The 19550-nt window shown below is 38.1% G+C and overlaps 1 protein-coding gene across 3 annotated transcripts; it reads left to right on the plus strand.

Annotated features, from left to right (window-relative positions):
* Window positions 1–946: 946 nt before the first annotated feature.
* LOC124378363 (immune-associated nucleotide-binding protein 8-like) lies at window positions 947–19467 on the plus strand. 3 transcript variants are annotated; one of them, XM_046837994.1, is made up of 10 exons: window positions 947–1341; window positions 1614–1689; window positions 1892–2029; window positions 2122–2230; window positions 8153–8208; window positions 15547–15675; window positions 15767–15895; window positions 16626–16875; window positions 17012–17081; window positions 17200–19467. In XM_046837994.1, exons 6-10 carry the CDS (start codon window positions 15563–15565, stop codon window positions 18303–18305), a joined length of 1668 nt encoding a protein of 555 aa, XP_046693950.1. In that variant the 5' UTR covers window positions 947–1341; window positions 1614–1689; window positions 1892–2029; window positions 2122–2230; window positions 8153–8208; window positions 15547–15562; the 3' UTR covers window positions 18306–19467. The 3 variants fall into 3 exon arrangements, with proteins under 3 accessions (XP_046693950.1, XP_046693951.1, XP_046693949.1); XM_046837995.1 differs by lacking the exons at window positions 947–1341; window positions 1614–1689; window positions 1892–2029; window positions 2122–2230; window positions 8153–8208 and adding an exon at window positions 11470–14608; XM_046837993.1 differs by lacking the exons at window positions 947–1341; window positions 1614–1689; window positions 1892–2029; window positions 2122–2230; window positions 8153–8208 and having other exon boundaries at window positions 15115–15675.
* The last annotated feature ends 83 nt before the right edge of the window (window positions 19468–19550 follow it).

The following is a 19550-nucleotide window of genomic DNA, read 5'->3' on the forward strand; positions in this document are numbered from 1 at the left end:
GAGTAAATAAGAGGAATTATTTCTAAAAATAAAACTCATTCAGTAAGATAATGATTTTTTACTTTCTGTTTTTAACTAATGAAATTGATGAAAATACATTAAATACCTGAATATTCTTTAGTAATGTTTGTTTAAATGTTAATTTCGGTTGTATAGATTTATCATTGCCATGTGCCTCTGTTGATCACATCTAGAACAAAATCTGGCTCTGGAAGTTTGGTCCTTTCTTTAATAACTTCATATAAGGAAAATAGAAACCATGTGGTGATTTTGGTTAAGACTTACTGTGGAGAAATTAATACTACCACAATTTAATGACCAAATTCTAAAATTAACTATTTTAGTAGTATAGTTGTGTCTATGGAAAGATTCAATCATAAAACTTGTACGTGTTATTTTTATAGTCATTATTTTCCATTATGATTTCCTTCTGTACAATAAACAAGGTGTATGTCTCACTTTAGTTCAGTCGATGTTTGCTCTTCTTCGCTTGAAACCAGGCACCTTCCAAACCCAGCGCTAACTCACTTCCCTACGCACTTTGACTTGGAACAGTCCATTAAGGTGCACAGGGATAGGGGAGCACAGGTGTTCTTTTAAACCCACTGACTTTAATATATTATTAATATAAAGAGAATGTAACATCGTGTGTGTGTGTGTGTGTGTGTGTGTGTGTGTGTGTGTGTGTGTGTGTGTGTGTGTGTGTGTAAAGTTTATCTGTAAAGTAGAGGAATAAATAAAGGAAGCTCATGTTGATTAAATCGTGTCTTCATCCCTCCCCCTTTGCAACTTGGACTCTCCTAAGTGAAAGTGTCTAGGGGAAGTAGGTATGGGACTGATTTGAGTAGAGATCTGCTGTACAAACACCCCCCCCACACACACACACACCCACACACACACACACACAAAAAGAAAATACAGAAGTGATTACGAAAGAATGTGAGTGTACAAGAGAAACCACTTGTTTGCTTAAACTTGAATCAGATAGCAATATTTGCATAGTGATTGCTTGCATGGTTACACTCTCTATATCCAGAGGATATGCTCTTTAATTGCATATAAGAGCATAAAGAAGCCTAAAAGAAGCAGATTATTGGCAAAGAGTTTGAAATTGTTAACTGGAGTGAAGTTTCTACGCAAGTCTCAACACATGTATGTGGTCTGTGGCTTGCCATGAACAGGAATGACATCTCCGGTCTCTCTTCTCACTGCTGCTTATGGTTTTGTTTTGTAAGTTGGTGAGAAGAGCCAGTTGAGAGATTCGGTGTACTTAATGCCTGAAGAAAGAGAAGATCAGGACCAGAAATGTGACTCTACAAATGATTTTGATCTTATGGAAAGGTTAGTTTGATACAGTGTGTATATATACATACAGCTAATCGACTTTCTCTTAGGTATTAATATCTTATCTATCTATCTATCTATCTATCTATCTATCTATCTATCTATCTATCTATCTATCTATCTATCTATCTATCTATCTATCTATCAGGTAATTACTTTGGTGTTTTCTTCTTGTGACAACATTCCGGACAATCCCACATGAGAATGCAGGATTGTTAAAAGACGTCTTCATGACTTACTGGTTCTGTGTTTGTATGTTTATGTGACAGTAATCAAACTTCCCTTCCCTCTTCTGAAGACGATCAGTCCATGGACACTCCCAACACCTTTGAAAATAAGATGCCGGTAAACACACCATACATGCTGGCATTCCATACAGCACATTGTACATTCTTAGGGGAAAAAAAAGTTTCTCTATGAAGTCATTTGTTTGAAGGTTTATGGTATTGGAAGTGGTCGTTTGTGTTCATCCAAAAACTCAAATCTTGAGGGTTTTGATTTTGTTCATTATAATAAATGGTTCAGGCTCATTTATTGATTTGTTTAGGGGCTCCTTTTGGAAGTTACAGCGGTGCAGGATGGATTTGAGAGAGTGGTCACGAATGAGGATACAAATGATTATGAGAGGAAGTTGGTTGCTCCTGAGGTTGACCAACAATCCAATACAGAAACAGAACAACCCAATGTGAGACACACTATATATTTAATGAAAGATGAGAGAAACTATATATATGTTGGTAAATGAAGCATTCCAAAAACCTTGTTGATGTTCTGCAGGTGAAGGAAACCAAAGGATGCTTTATGTCATGTTTGGTGTTTCAGTCACCAGTGCAAGCGTTGCTGCTGTGTTGCTCTCCGTTCTGTAAGACCTCCTTTCCTCACACAGGTATTCCATTCTGTTAACAGTGGTATGGTTTTTTTATGTTATCTATTTGTTTACATATGCATTTCGTTGTTGAAGTGGGCGCTGGTCGAGTGTCGGTTTGTGAATGGAGCGAGGAGCCGGAAGAACCGATTTCTTCCAATTCCTGCTCCCGGGTTTTGGTACCAGAATACAGTTCAAAAGCTCAAAGGAGAAAGAATGGGAGACAGGCAACAGGTTTCAGCCAAAACTTGCCTTTATTTGCCACCTACCCCTACTCTACCTATCTGTCTTTCCCTTCTTCCCTTCTTATCTTCCTCCCTTTTATCCTCTGGCCGCTCAATGCAAGAAGGCACACTTATTAACAAAATTCTTCACATGTGTGAAGCTTAAAACTCATTTCCTTTGGCTTCACCCTCCATTTAAAACCCTTTTCTCACCCATGCATGTGCTGCCCCAGATATTTTGTTAGTAGCCGAAAAATATTTATAATTTATTTGAAACAATACAAAATACCTAATATCAATCATTTTCATTGAAATTTCATTTTGTGTGTGTTCATTAAGATGAAGCCGATCATGAATGACGAGTCTGTAGCAGCTAAGATCCACCACGGGAAGAAACAATTTCTGCATCAGAAGATAAACGTTTAATGTAACTGACAAAACGGTCACAATTCTTAACCAATCATGATCAAGAAGTCAGTATGTCTTTTTCTAAACCTCACTGGACAAAGCACTTCTTCACGACAGCGTTCTTTAGGAGTGATCACGTGGAGGAACCTCACATCGTTTGCTTTCATAATCTTGCACTTTCATTATTAAGCTTCCAGGATTTTAAGCTAACATTTTTTTTGTGAACGTTTTTAAGAGTAGGACGTGAGCATCACAGTCTTTCCTTCTATGCTTTAATTTCACTGCTCCAAAGTGTACCTTCTTAAATGCGTTTCCAAACTCGGGTCAAGAACAAAAAGCAAAAATAATCATCAACGATTGTAATCCAACACAGAGATCAAGTTCAGAAACAGAAGACAAACACAGCTGATGATGAATTCGGCAACACAAGAACGCTATGGGATTTTATTCTATAACTATGAATCCAAATTTTACATATTAGACACATAGTAAAACACAGAGAAGACACTAAAAACAAAAACAGGCATGTTATAAATACTGAAGAAATTGAATTTCAAAAGACCAAAGGTGCTAAAGAGAATAAAGCTCATATCATTAGACAGATGGTGTCTGAAGCAGATGAAGAGGTAGAGCAGGAGCTGGGAACTAATAATTACTTCATCACCACTCATGAAGAACATCCAGTGTCTTCTGATGGATGTAGAGATGTGTAACCACGAGGGAAAAGAATGTGAGTATGCATAACACAGAAGAGTGATAAATGAGCACAAAAATTGCAGAAATATTTCAAAATCCAAATCAAAAAAGACATAAGTATTGACGTTTTCTGCTCATGAATATGGTTTGAAATAATTTTTTACAACCATGAACCTCGTGCTATTGTAGACGCCACATCTCATCACTGTAATATATATATATATATATATAAAATAATAATATATAAGACTTTCTTCTAAGCTTTAGTTGCTTTAGTTGTGTGTTAATGTTTTTCACCAGTTTCAATAACAGTAACATTGGTGATTCTTTTTTCATTAAATTACTTGGTGTAAACAGCTTGAATTTATTGTGACGTCCATGTGCCTTTTGGAGGTGCTCTCTCAGTGGTGGACAGAGGGCATCATTGGCTTTCTGAATTATCTGTGGACTTTGGTGTTCTTCTGTTAAGTATTTTTTGGAAGAATCTAAACACTGCATACCTGAATGAACCTCACAACACCTGATGTTTTTGGAGATTGGGTGGACTATACTCACAATTTGGCCTGTGCCAAAGTTGTTCAGATCCTTACACACAGATAAATGCGAATTATAAACTAAGTACTGAATAGGAAAAAAAATCAATTGTGTAATGGAAGTGCTATAATCTTGAAGTAATAACACCTAAACATATTAAACCAAAAGGGAACTGAAATTGTTTTAGTGGAAACTGTAATGTTGTAATATTTTGTAAAATTGGCAGGGTGATTTTTTTTATTTACTAAAGTCAATTCAAATGTCAGTATTTATTGTTTGCAAACAGTAAATTGCTGTTTTAAAAGAAAACATTTTTTGTTATTATGACACTAAATGTTCACCAGCTCATCATCCATCTCCATCAGCATTCTCCTTTCGATATACACCATGTCCCTCTTCTGCACATGTCCAAACCATCTCAATCTCACCTCCCTCACCTTGTCTCCAAAACGTCCTTCATGCGCTGTCCCTCTAATAAACTCGTTTCTGAACCTGTCCATTGTCGTCACTCCCAACGAAAACCTCAACATCTTCAGCTCTGCTACCTCCAGCTCCACCTCCTGTATTTTACTCAATGCCACTGTCTCTAATCCATACAACATCTCAGGTCTCACTACAGTCCTATAAACTTTCTCTTTCACTCTCACAGATACTCTTCTCCACCTCTCCAGGCTCTTCTCAACCTGCTTCCTGCTCTCACCACAAATCACAATATCATCTGCAAACATCATAGTCCATGGAGACTCCTGTCTGACCTCGTCCGTCAATCTGTCAATCACCACTGCAAACAGGAAAGGGCTCAGAGCCGGTCCTTGAGTCAGTCCAACCTCCACCTTGAACCAGTCTGTCGTTACTCTGCACACTTCACTGCTGTCAGACTTTCCTCATACATGTCCTGCACCACCCTCACATACTCACATACGTAAAGCTGCTTTGAGACAATGTTTATTGGTAAACGTTATCTATGAAAATAAAACTGAGTTGAATTGAAATTGAGTAATAAAAAGGTACAAAAGTACCATTATAGCTCTACTTGCAGACTTACTTTAGATTAATGGTGCAAACGGTGTAATACATGGCAACAGGTTGTTCTTCCATAGATTTGGTCATGTGGGAGTGTGAGTCCTAAAACCAATCAGAAACTGCAATTGAATCAAGAAAGGACTGACAACTGCTAGTGTTACTTACTTCTGCAAACCTCCACAGTCTCTTCTACAGCTTTAAATACATCTGGAGATTTTCAAGAAAGTCACTCATTATTATTTTTTAAAGATTTGTTTTTTTGCTGTTGTAGATTGTGTCAAGGACGGATACAACACCAAAACAGTTTGTATAACAGAATGTGTTTTTATTTTCTCCTTTTTGTTCCTCCCTACCTGTTTTCTTCCATCTATCTCTCACCTAACCCCTGAAACACTGTCTACTCCTTAAAGGGCTATGCCACATTTAACCACTCTACATCTGTGTCTTACAATTCTGTGTATTAGTATTAAAATATATCCACATATATTGATAAATTGGTAAAATCACTGAAAGTGGAGGGCCGTCAGTTTACTGTATAACTTTATAACAACCATCATATTAATCAAGTAAATAGCAAAACCTTTCAAAATACATTATATTGCCAAAAGTATTGGGTCACCTGGTCCTAAGTATAGTATGTGATTTTTGAGCATCACATTCCATATTTTGCAAACTCTTATAATTTCCTCCACTCTTTTGGGAAGATGTTCCAATAGATTTTGGAGTATTCTTATGGATATTTGTGTTCATCAGCCACAAGGGTGTTATGAAAGGCAGGTACTGATGTAGGTAAGGAGACCTGGGGTGCAGTCAGCATTCACATTCATCCCAAAGATGTTCAGTAGGGATGAGATCAGAGCTCTATAGCAGGCCACTCAAGATCTTCCTCTACAAAAGCATATTTTCAAGGAGCTCACTTTGTACACAGGGGCATTGCAATTATGGAACAGATTTGGGTTTCCAAGTTCAGGTGATTGCAAAATGTTATGATAGTGCATCTAAAGACGGACCCAATACTTTTGCCAATATAGTGTATTTAATGTGTACAGGTTAAACACTTTAAATTCACACTTTTACATAAACATGGCAGAACCCAGTAAGTGTTAAGAGATGGTATAAAACATAATAAAAAAAAATATATGTACAAAAAGGTCATCTAATAATAATAAAAGTAATACATATAATTATCACATTATATTATTATTATTGTTGTTGTGTTATTATTATTTACTTTATTTATAAAATACCCAACACATTATAAAAAGAAGGGCCATGATTTCAGCTGGACAGCCCAATTTTAATAAAGATCAAGAACATTATTCCAGCAGGTCAAGGTACGCTTTCTGCTAGTAGAAGTAAGAATGCAGAGAATTTGGTGATACTAAATGTACTATATTCAAGGATACTTAAAATATTTTATTTAATTATTGATTTACATTATTTATAGCATCTGGCAGACACCGCCTTCTCCAAAGTTATTTACAAAGTGCTTTTGTCAGGATTTTACTTTCTCTGTGCTCTAGATGTCACTACTGTTCATTTTTTTTCTCTCGTTTCCCGCCACTGAGAATATCTACTACAGTTTTTCTCAGTTGCTTTGGAGCATTTTACGAATCATCTTTAATATTTGCAATATTTTGTACATAATTTGTACATACAGCAAAACACATTGGATTTCTTGCAAAAGCATGTACCTTTCTCAAAATCCTTAGTTAAGCTCTCAAAAGTAAGTATTTGTGTCAATGAACATCTCATTGCCACCAGAATAACTAGTCTTTTTGTCATTGTTCACAAACAAAATCATCGAAATGTTTAGGCATGTTGTCAGCAGTGTTGGGCAGTAACGCGTTACTTTTGACAGTAACTAATACTGTAACGCGTTACTTTTAAAAATAAAGTAACTTCATTACCGTTACTGTATGGTGCGTTACCCGTACTTTTTTGAATGGATGAATTTCGGCTGAAGTGTAGCCTACAGTCTAACCTGTTTACAGCAGAGACGCATTGTAGGATTGGTGGATTACCGGATTACCCTCTGTATACACGAAGAAGACGCACTGTGGGTGTGTCTCCGTTTATTCAGGTCTGTGCGGCAGTAATGGCGAGTCAAGGCGAGAGCAAGACGAGTTTCTCAAAGTGGAAATATGCTCATTATTTCACTTTAGTTGAGTATAAAGACAAAAAATTTTAAGTCAAATGTAAGCTGTGTCTTTCTGGTTCGAAGCTCGTATCTACTGCGATAAACAGCAACTTCAATCTGTATGTTCAATCTGGAGCTCCTCCAGAAACTCCATGCTAGAAGCTAGAAGCTAACCCGGTGTTCTGTTCTACATTGTTGATAGTTTTCATACTTAATCTATGAAAGGAACATTTTGAAGAGCTCAACACAACAGCTTTTATGATGCAGAAGCCGCTTTAGTTTTTGATTGTGAATATATTATTCAGCTTGTTTTGTTATTTATTTCAGAAATCCTTGTGATATATTCAGTTTGTGCTGGTCTGACTTAAATAAAATAGTGTTTAAAAATTACTTTGTGTTTAAGTCAGTTTTGTGTTTGTATAAACCATAACGCATAAAAGGGCATTGATGGGAACATTAAAGAATGTTCTTTAAAAAAGTAACTAAAAAGTTACTTTTAACAGTAACGCATTACTTTTTGGTGTAAGTAATCAACAAAGTAACTAAGTTACTTTTTGAATCACGTAACAAGTAACTGTAACGAGCTACTATTTTTTAGTAACTAGCACAACACTGGTTGTCAGTATGATGCACAGTTTCAGTGTTTCTTGAAATAAACTATGGTTTGGATCAAAATGATTGAAAATGCAAAAGGCTGAATTCCTTCTGTGGCATCTATGAATTTCAAAAGCACTATTGTATTTATTTAATTGTATATTTGATTTATATTGAATGCAAGAGACCGGACAGGATTCACATTTCTTACAGTACTGTAATAGTGTTTGTTTGTTTCTTGGTTGTTCATCCATTTTTAGAAATTGTAATTCTGTGTTTTGCTCTGTCTGGTTCCAACTCAACCTCTGTTTTTGCTGTGGACAGGAGGGTTATACCGTTCCATCATGTGTCCAGAGAAACCTCAACCTCATCAGAATAAGGTGAGCCTGACTTCTTGTGACTATTTTCTATTATTGCCGTACAGTTGCTATACACTAAAAAAGGTAGGCAACCTCTCTGCTCTTGTAAACTCGAGCTCAGCTAGCAATCTAATCTATCATGAGGTTTTCCAAGAACTTGGAATTTCCACCATGCCATGTATCAAGCCATTAAGTATCACTGCTGTGGATAATCGCCCAATTGGTGACGGCTATATCACTCATCAACCATACCGAAAATCCTACAAGTGTAGTTGTTTCCTCATGGAAAATATCAATCTGTTCAGTATTTCTTCACAAGCTAGCCCTCCTATACTAGGCTTTTCTTGGCTCCAAGTTCATAACCCCGACATTTTCTGGGATAACAAAGAATTACTATGCTGGTCCGTGAACTGCCTTGAAAACTGCCTGGATGCAGAGATTCATGTCCCATGTCGTTCTACAACTATCAAAAGTCCTTCTGTCATGCCCACAACCATTTCCAAGCAAAACCATAATTTAACTTCCTTCAACAAGGAACAAGCTATTGTACTCCACGAGACTGATCATGGGACTGTGCCATTGAATTACTCCCAGCCATGTCGCCCTCTCATCGATGAAGCACTCGCAGCTGGTTTTATTTGTCCATCTACATAATCAGTGGCAGCAGGGTTCTTTTTTTGTGGAGAAAGATGGAGGGTTGCGGCCATGTATAGATTACCAACTTCTGAACCCATACTCCCACCATCTATCGTCCTTGGTCCTATCAGATGGGATTTCATGGAGGAGATCCAGAGAGCACAAGCGCAAAAAAACATTCCACCAGGCTGTCCTCCGAAAAGACAGTATGTTCCTGCTGCCCTTCAACCCAGAATTATGGATTGGGTTCACACTCACATAGTACCAGACATCCAGGGATAAACGTTAAAACATATGTTGAACTATGTTCTGTTTGTACAAGTCTGAACACCAAGGGAGCATCCAAATACAGTTCTCGAACCACTCCCCATCCCGCAACGACCTTGGTCTTATAAAGCGGTTGACTTTATGACGGACCTGCCCAATTTTAAAGGAAAATACCAGTATATCAGTAGCAGTAGATCGTTTTTCTGAAGCCTGCAGTTTCGTACCCCTAAAGGGTCTCCCCACATCTCTAGAAATGCCAAACTCTTAATGGACCACATATTTAGAAATTACAGGCTGTCCGAAGACATACGCTAGAGGGACACAGTTCACTTCCCGAGTATGGCACGTCTTCTGCACCCTTCTTGGAATCATTTTCAGCCTAACGTCTGGGCACCAGCCACAATCAACCGGCCAAGCGAAACGGGTAAATCATGAATTAGGAAAGAGAACATATTATAGTAGACAAGACAAGACAAGACAGATGATGCAAGTTTCTCACATGGGCAGAGTATGCCCAAAACTCCTAGATTCATTCATCCACCAATCTCACCCCATTTCAGTGTGTTTTGGGGTACCAGCCACTTCTATTTTCATGGTTGGGGGAAACCTTGAATGTTCCGTCTGTAAACGATTGGATTCTTTATAGCCAAGAGGTCTGGAAGAGAGCACATGCCTCCAAAGAGCTGCTTGATGCTAAGAACTCCAGGCTAACTGCAGAAGACACCCACATCCCCAATATTAACCAACAATTAAGATGGTGTGGCTGTTGGTGTGGCTGCTCAAAATATTAATCTTAAGTTACCTTGCAGAAAGCTAAGCCCCCAGTTCATGAGACCATTCAAGTTAATATAGCAAATCAACCCTGTAACCTACAGTCTTTAAATGCCTTCCCATTATTGCATTTCACCCTTGTTTCACATTTTGTTATTCAAGCCCGCACACATTCCACCAGGCGGTAGTGAGGCAGAACGGAATCCCCACCACCTCTGGAAATTGATGGAGCACTGGCTTACAAGGCACAGATCATTCTGGACTCACAAAGTAGAGGTGGCAACTACAATATCTAGTGGATTGGGAAGTATAGGGATCTAAGGAACAAAGCTGGGTAAACAGACATGACCTACTGGACCCCTTTCTCAGAACCACCCCAATTGCCCTGCACCAGACCCAAGGGAAAGGTGGTTGGACATGTGTAGCAGAGATCCCATACATAAAAGAAAACAAAAAATAAAAATAAAAACTTTTACTAAACTAATAAACCAAAGTAAATTATTTAATTGATTGGCATATTTATTGCAAGCAAATCACATTTGGCAGTTTTGTTACAGCCTCTTGCATGGCTCAGACAGTACAGGTACACTTACTCTAGAGCAGGGGTGGCCAACCAGTCAGAGACCATTTTTTACAGTGTTACCGCAAAGAGCCACATTATACACAAATGGGCAAACATGAACATCACCCAAGTCCACAATCAAAAATATAATAATTTATATTAGCGTTTTTCTTTTACTATGCATGTTGCTTAGTGGGACTTCCTTCATTCCAGGTCAGAGTGCAACTGTGATTCAATAGCCGTGTTAATGTCCCATATTCTGTGTTCAACTGTGTGGCGGGACAGTTGGACGTCTGATACAATGCGTTTTAGTTTGTTGTTTTCAGAAGACAAGATTTCAACAACGTCACTGAGGCATTATTTTACGAACTCCCCTTCATTGTATGGCTTTTTAGCCCGTGCAATGTTCCAAGCCAAATGTAATTTTCCAAGCCAAATTTAAAGCTACATTTTTGGGAAAACTGTATCTGCTTTTCTGCCTGACTTTTTAAAGTGACCAACTTCTGCTTGTGAAGTTCAGTCCCTTTCGGAAATTCCTGGTTGATGTTAGCATGGAGTGAGCTGAAGTGGCGCTGAAGATTTGAAATGCACTAATGACGCCTGACATAAGGCAGAATTACTTGCCATTATGTTCAACAAAAAAAATATAAACTCTCCCACTCTGTTAAAAACGTCCTGTGTTCATCTTCATATTTTCGTTTTGCTGTGCATTTTTTCCTGCAATTTTGAGAGCGAACTTGACACAAACTGTTTACTTAAAATTTAAGTGAACAATTTGCATATGGAAGTTTGTGTTTTTTTTTAATGTGCGTGTTGGCTTCGCTTGAGTTCAATGCGATATTTTCGTCAAATGCGCATGTGCGTGAGATGAAAATACCGCAAAGTTTCCCAGTAGGGGCAAGATCATTTAAGTCTTAAAAATACCGTATTGAAAAAAAACACAAACACAAACTTCGATATGATCGTAAGAGCCGCATGAAACCAGGCAAAGAGCCGCATGCGGCCCGAGAGCCACGGGTTGGCCACCCCTGCTCTAAAGTTTTCATACTTCAGTTGGAGACATCTAAAAAATAATGGCTTAAATGAAGCATATTTATAGGTCACAGTAAACTCCCGAATCAGAACATTCTTTTTTGATGTATTAACATGAGGTCTACCAGCTAGTGTTGTAAGATAATTCAGAAGTCTACCTCTCTTATATTAATGTAGTGTTCGATCTTTTCTCTGAAGATGGATGGCAAGAGGATAAGAACAGAGCTTAATTCAATTCCTAGAATGTAAAAAAAATCCACCTCACAAACACAAACATATTTACAGATATACTGTGAGGTTCACTAGCAAGATTACCGGTCTACATGGTAGATCTTCTGCCAGGGCATCCTGTCTTGTTTCAGTGTACTGTTTTGTTAAGGGAGATTTTGCCTTGAGAACTTTAAGCACATTTGGCAGAACATCACTAGGTTACGTATGTAACCCTAGTTCCCTGAGGGAATGAGACGCTGCGTTGAAATGCTTTGGGAATGCCTCGCATTGTCCACACTCTGAATCACATGTACAGTCCGGCCAATAGGCAAGTCGTGACGTCATCAGTGGGCGACATCAAGTAAACCAGGAAGGTACAAAATGGGTGAGCGATGGTAGCGACATTAGCTTCTGAAAAAAGAGAAGGTAAGCACTGCAGGGATGCAGGGAATATGGGCTGTTGATGCAGCATCTTATTCCCTCAGGGAACTAGGGTTACATACGTAACCTAGTGACGTTCCCATTCAGGAACTAGAGATGCGTGAAAACGCTTTGGGAACGAGTGTCCAATCACGCCATACTGACCAGTCCCTGCCTAGTGTGTCTGAGCACAACCACCATGCAGGACAGAGAAGCCGGGAGTGGCTCTGATGTCAAGGTAATAGAACCTAAAAAGGTCAAAGGGGTGGACCAGCCTGCAGCATTGCAATTGTTCTGGAGAGGAATTCCAGCGACCAGGCCATAGAAGCCACCATAACACCGGTGGAATGAGCCTTGACTTCGAAGGGAGTGGAAAGATCAAAGGACTGTCTTAACAAACAAATACCTAAGGGCCACCTCGGCCAAGGGCTCAAAGGGGGGCTCAGATAGAGCCGCCAGCACAATGGCCAAGTCCCACACAGGCACTCTGGTTCGTATCCTGGGCCTCAGCTTTCAGGTGCTGCGTAGGAAAGGTGTCATGAGGCACTGTTTCCCCAGCGACTGTCCTGCAGGCGGGGTACAAAAAGCCCTGATAGCAGACGCATAAACCTTCAGGGTTGACGGAGACAATCTTGTAGCAAACTGTTCCTGCAAAAACTCCAGAACAGAACCAACAGGGCAGTTGACTGGGTCCAACTGGTGGTGCTCGCACCACGTGGTGAACAGATGCCATTTAGCGGCATACAACCTCCTTGTGGAGGGAGCTCTGGAATGGGGGATGGTCTCCACTACCTCAGTAGAGAGACCAGCTGCTAGGAACTGTGCCCCCTTAGGGGCCATAGCCACAGCTTCCATAACTTACGTAACGCAACCACAAGGAGCTCCAAGGATGGGGTCTTGAGACAGAAAAGTAGGTTCGTCCATATTTCAAAGACTCGAAGGGCTTGCCACGAGACCTTGATAATACGGAGTGAATTGCCCTTCCGGGAGAACCCTCTGCCTCTGAGCCACCACTGGACGAGTCTCAAATGGAGGAGTCCAAGTGGGATCACGTTGGATGCTGCCGCCATGAGACCAAGCAGCCTCTACAACTGCTTCACAGTAAACGACTAGCCTTCTTTTACTCTCTTTACTGCAGTTAGGATGACTTCGATCCTGGCAGGAGACAATTGTACCCGCAACACGGTCGAGCCCCACACTATGCCCAAGAAGGTGGTTCTTTGCAGAGGAGAAAGCACACTCTTCTTTGCATTTAGTCTTAACCCCATTTCCTTCATATGGGCAAGAACGACATCTTGATGCCGAACCGCCTGAAGCTCTGATCGAGCTAATATCAATCAATCGTTGATATAATTTAGAATGCAGATGCCCTAAAGCCGTAGCAAGGCTAGAGCCGCATTCATGCACTTGGTGAAGGTGTGGGGCGAGAGTGCTAGGTCGAGCTCATTCGAAATCATTAAAATGGTGTTTTCTAATTATGGTAACAGTGGTTAACCTCAATATATTGCATAAATAAATGCATACGAAATAATAAAATGCATAATGGAATAATCACAGACAATATCTAGTCTTATTTCACTATGTTGTCTTAAAAATCTATTATTATTACATTTATAAAATAGAACTATTCCTATAATAAAAACTGATAACATTTTACCATTGTTGTTGATCACCTTTGCCAAAATGGCACACTCATAATGTTGTCCTTACCTTGGATGAGTGCAAGGATGATGCTGGGGTTGTGCTGGAGACTGGGCGACTTCAACTGGTACTGGCTCTAATACAACAAAGGTCTCATTCTTCTTGTATTGGCGTAAAAACTGTAGAAATGATAGTTGATTTTTGAAGGAAACAACAAACAGCTACCACTAATGGTTGCTAGCAGTGTAGTGTACTGAGACTCGCTCTTGAGACTGCACAAGGTTTTTAGCACTGTTTGAGTGTAAGAAACAACACTTATGGGACAGATCATTGTCTTGCCGATTTAAAAAATGTTAATTAATTTGAACAGTTTTTGAGATTTCAGATTATTGCACTGCTCAGGTCTGCAGGGGCTTCAAAAGTTAAAGTTAACAGTAGCATAAACCTTGAAATGTTTTTTTTTCTTCTCTAAAAATTCTATTATTTTTTTGCTCAAAAATTTGGATTTTTTTTCTAAAAGAGTTTTTTTTTTTTTTTGGTCCTACTAGAAAATTTTAAATTTTAAAACTTGTAATTTCCACTTCCCCTCTTCTTCCAATTTTTCTTTTTTTAAAATCACATATTGGGCCTAATACGCCATCGTAATGACCTTTTAATTTTTATTTATTTTTATTTTATTTTACGCAGCGGTAATTAAATCCCTGGCTCGCGCCGTTAATGTCCCAAGACACAACAAGTACCATAAAGTCTTCACATGCACACTGTATGCATGTGGAAAATCAATCAGTAACTGCAGCTGAACCAGGAAATGACAGACAACTGCTGCTTTTTACTTTCTATTCTACTGTCTATATACCTTTAGATACATATTGCGATTTTCAGGTAAGTTCCTCTCTTTTTTGTGAATAATTGTGTGTATTAGTTTTTAAATATTTACCAGTACATTCCTAAAGATGAAGGTGCTGGTGGAGGTTTAATCATTAGTTAATATTTGTAAGTCGGTCATGGACCTCGTGCTTACAGCATCAGACTTTGATATTGGGGAGAAAGTTCAAGTTTCAGATATAAAATATTGTAAGACCACATGTTCTGAATGTGATCTCTAAATTACAATTAAATACATATTTTCAGTCAAGCTGGAAATCACTTAATTTGTATTGAAGAAGTGAAACATTGCTCGTATGGAATAAATAAAGGTGTTAAAAGTAACGTTTCATCCACCTGCTCTTCCGGAAAACGCAGGCGCAGTAAGATTTTTGTGGTCGCAAAAACCTATGAAAACATAAAAACTAAAAATGAATTAAAAGTCAGTGATTCTGATAGATTTCAGGGCAACTGAAATCTATCAGAATCACTGACTTTTAATTCATTTTTAGATTTTATGCTTTCATAGTTTTTGTCCTCTTAAATTCTTTCCAATAGTCTATTCTATTAATTTCATAGCTTTTCTGTCAGGGGAGCTGCTACTTCTGCACCACAGAGCATAAGTTTCAGTTACAGTTTTATTTATTTATTTATTTATTTATTTAATTTATTTTATTTTATTTTATTTTTAATCAGAATTCAGTCATTACCTCACGTGTTGCCTTAAAGCACTGTGAGAACCTGTGGCTACTAAAAACTCTAGGTTGCTTGAAGCTGTTGCGGTAACCAGATCAGCCAAATCAGACTGTAACATTTGTTAAGCTTTATTTTATTAACAATTTATACTTTTGCGGGGGGTTTTTTTTGTGCAGAATGTGTACAAAAGGGGGTGATTTGATGAGGTGAATATGGATGCATAACAACAACAGAACCATGATTTTTACCATTTTTTATAGTGTTCCTGCCAGGGCAATGGAGGACCAGAATTTCAGGGCAATAGAGGTCCAGAATTCTGACTCTGACACTGATTTCAACTCATCTGTATCGAATTCAACAAGAAAAAACCCACCACGTAAAGCAAAGAGGTCTGTAACACTGTAAATAATTGACATAATTGCATGTTCTCAAATATGTTATCATCATTTTTTTTTAATTTTCATTCTTTGTAATTTAAAGACAGGAGAACAACATTCAATCAGCAGTAGTGCAATCTTATACAGACATGCAGACAACAGATGGCAATGAATCAGTAGGTTTACCACCCAGTTTTACTGGATCTAAAAGGGATCATCACTGGGGGTTCAGGTAAGATTTCCCAAAATATATTTAGATTGTTTATTTATTTATTTATTATATTTTATGTTTGTATACATTGAATTGAATTATATTTGCTTGTACATAATTTGTATGGTGACATTCTTGAGCAGATTCAGTAATTTATATGTTTAGTCACATTTATAGATATTATCAGGTGAGACAGAATTTTTAATAATGAAAAACAAACCAGTACAATTTGTAAAACCAAGACCTGACAAAAATCATCAAAAAAAACTAATTTTGCTTAGAGTGCAGATTTTGGACAGCAGGATGGATGGGATAGCCAGAAAGCTACATGTAGGGTTTCTTTAGCCGAGCACAGACTCCATCTCACTTGCCTAAAGTTTGCTTAATTGTGCACCACTTTTAATGTCCCCTTCCCTGGACACTGGCTTAAGACCTGTTGCCTACAGCTGAGATTGTGTAGCTTCTCCTGTAGATCATCCAGTGTGTTGGTTTCTGGATGATTTCAGCATTTCTGTACTGCTTATCTTTGATATACACAAATACAGATTGCTCCGATGTGCATGTGCCAAAACAAATGTTTAAGAGCCCATGTTAAAATGTTAAGATTCTGATGAAGCCACTTGAAGTTAAAAAACAAAAGAAAACAATGCCTGATTTCATGGCGTACAACCTTCTTTAATAAAGTGTTTTATTGAATATAAATAATATAAAATGTGATGTTATCAAGTAAATGATTAACCTTTTTCAACAGACAGAAACCAGGTGAAGGTCAAGAGAAGAAAAACATCCATGAGAAGTTAAAGGAAATGACTGAGAAGATAAAACAACTTGAGACATCATTACAGGAGGCCAATAAAAAGGAGAATAACATGGAAGAGGAGAGAGAACGACTTGAGAAATTGTTAGAGGAGGCTTATAAAGAAAAGACTGAACTGGAAGAAGATAGAGAACGATTTGAGAGATGTTTAGAGGAGGTCAAGCACAAGTACAGAAAATTACAGGTTAGTAATAATTTTATGGAAAACGTATTGAAATTTAAATAATAGAATGTAATTGTTCTTATAATTTTAGTAAACGTGTAGCATAACCGGTACGTTATATTATTGTCTTAAACACAGTTTTATTATTTTTTTGCAGAAAAACATTTGGATATTCTGTGTGCTGGTTCTGGTTCCACTGTGTATTGTATTGCAATTAGATTTTAAAGGTAAACGCTGATCAAACTGCAACAGCTCTCAAATATCAAACACAACAATAATGCTAAAGTCGTCACATCAATGCTAATATGATATTTTCTGTATCATTTGCTGGTTTGTGCTTTTTAGGACATGAGATGAAGTATCTTGAGATTAGACTGATGTTGGTGGGGAAAACTGGAGCAGGAAAGAGTGCATCAGGAAACACCATCCTCAGTGAAGAAGCCTTCAGAGTTGAGGCATCTCCTGCATCTGTGACCGCAAGCTGTATGAAGAAGAATAAACTCCTGGATGGAAGAAACATCACCATAATTGACACTCCTGGTGTCATGGACACATGGTTAATATCTAACCAAACAGCCCACCATGCACATGAATGTATCTCCATGTCTACTCCTGATCCTCACGTGTTTCTGCTGGTGATCAGACTGGGAAGATTCACGGTGGAGGAGAAGAATGCTGTGAAGTGGATTCAGGAGAATTTTGGAGAAGAAGCTCTGAAGTTCACCATGATTCTGTTCACTGGTGGAGATCTGCTGGAAGGGAAAACAGTGGAGAAGTTTATCAGTAACAGTTATGATCTCCAGAACCTTGTAGACACATGTGAAGGTAGATATCATGTTTTCAACAACTATGAACAAAGTAACCGGACTCAAGTCACAGAGCTGTTTGAAAAGATAAATGCAATACTACACATGAACATGGGTTACTATTACACAAAAGGGGTTCATCAGAAGGTCCAGAGAAGCACAAGAGAAGAGGAAGAGAGGAAAAGAGTGATTTTAGAGGAAGAAATTAAAATGGAGGAAGAGAGGAAAAGAGTGATGTTGCAACAGGAGATCAAGACAACAGAAGAGAAGAAGAGAGCCAAGATGGAGAAACTGATCAGAGAAGAAGAGAAAATAAAATCTGAACATCTGGCAAATGAGGTGAAAGAGGAGGCACAGAGTGAGTGTAACATCAGAGAGAGGAAACTCAAACAAGAAGAGGATTTAAAGAGGAAACAAATGGAAGAACAGATGAAAGTGGAGGAGAGGAGGAAGGTGAATGAGATGGCAATGAAACTGAGAGATGAGCAATTAGAGAACAAAAATCTTAAGGCAGAGTTAGAACATGCATATAATACATCTTTCTGGTTCAAGGTTTTAACTGGCCTGTTAGTTTTTTTATTTATTATTGTATTGATTAAGAAGTCTTCGAATGGGGTCGCAGTTATCGCTAAAACAAAACATTGAAATGAAACCTAATTTTTTTTAGATCTAATCTAAATTTAATTTGTCAAATATGATGTTTATACGAATTATTTGCATGATCTACATTGCATGTAAATTTTTTAAAGTACTTTGTTTTAATTAGAAGAACTCCAGAACTATGGGCAAATGAAGTTATCTTGTTCTTGCAAAGGGGCAGAATTAGGTATTAAGATGATTGGGTATAAATAGTGTAGATAGGCAGAGTCTCTCAGAAGTAAAAATGGTAAGATCTTCACCAATCTGTGAAAGACCGTGTCTACGAATCGTGTAACAATTTCAGAATGATGTTCATCATCTCATAATTTATAATACATAATATCATCAAAAGCTACAAAGTATCTGGAGAAATCTCTGTGTTCAAGGAATAAGGGGCGAAAATCAATACTGGATGGCTGTGATCTTCAGGTCCTCATGTGGCATTGCATTTAAAACATTCATGATTCTGTAATGGAAATCACTCCATGGGGTTAATAACACTTCCAGAAATCATTGTCTATGAGCACAGTTTGACAAGTCATCCATAAATGCAGGTTAAATGTATATCATGCAAGGAAGAAGGAATTTCTGAACATGATCTAGAAACGCTGCCATCCTCTCTGAACCAACGCTCATTTAAAATGTACTGAGGTAATGTATGTCCTCCAGACTAAAGAGGAGAGGGACTATCTGGCTTATTATCAACAAACAATTAAAAAATCTGCATGTCTGATGGAATCCGTATTCTAAACATGCAAGCTGCCCATTCAATCAGTAATAGCTATCGTAATAGCATGACTTTGTAGTAGAAGAGTGCTGAACTGCCTGTCTGCAGTCTAGACCTTTCACTTTTTGAAAACATTTGACGTCATGACTCGAAAATACAACAAAGGAAACCCAGAACTGTTGATCAGCTAAAATCCTGTATCAGACACATATGGATCAACATTTCTCTCCTAAAACTTCAGCAACTGGTCTCCTCAGTTCCAAGGTGTACAGAAGACGTGATGCTACACAGTGGTAAATGTGGCCATGTCCCAACTTTTGCTAACGTGTTGCAGCCATAAAATTGAAAAAGACCTTATTTCTTTCCTTAAAATGGTATATATTCTCATAAATATTTTATATGGGGTTTTTTTTTGTTGTTTTATTGTGAATAAAAACTGGAGTTATGATATTCTATTGCATTCTGCTTTTATTCACATTTTACACAGTGTCCTAACGTTTTTGGACTTGGGGTTGAAAATATAT

The sequence above is a fragment of the Silurus meridionalis genome, chromosome 24 (assembly GCF_014805685.1).
Source record: "Silurus meridionalis isolate SWU-2019-XX chromosome 24, ASM1480568v1, whole genome shotgun sequence".
NCBI classification, from domain to species: Eukaryota; Metazoa; Chordata; class Actinopteri; order Siluriformes; family Siluridae; genus Silurus; species Silurus meridionalis.

What these genes read in the sequence shown, in the direction of transcription:
- LOC124378363 (XM_046837993.1), top strand. Translation starts at nt 15,503, where the DNA reads ATGCATAACAACAACAGAACCATGATTTTTACCATTTTTTATAGTGTT. An exon ending in CCACCACGTAAAGCAAAGAG is followed by an intron (nt 15,676 to 15,766) that starts GTCTGTAACACT and finishes TGTAATTTAAAG; the next exon opens with ACAGGAGAACAACATTCAAT. An exon ending in GATCATCACTGGGGGTTCAG is followed by an intron (nt 15,896 to 16,625) that starts GTAAGATTTCCC and finishes CTTTTTCAACAG; the next exon opens with ACAGAAACCAGGTGAAGGTC.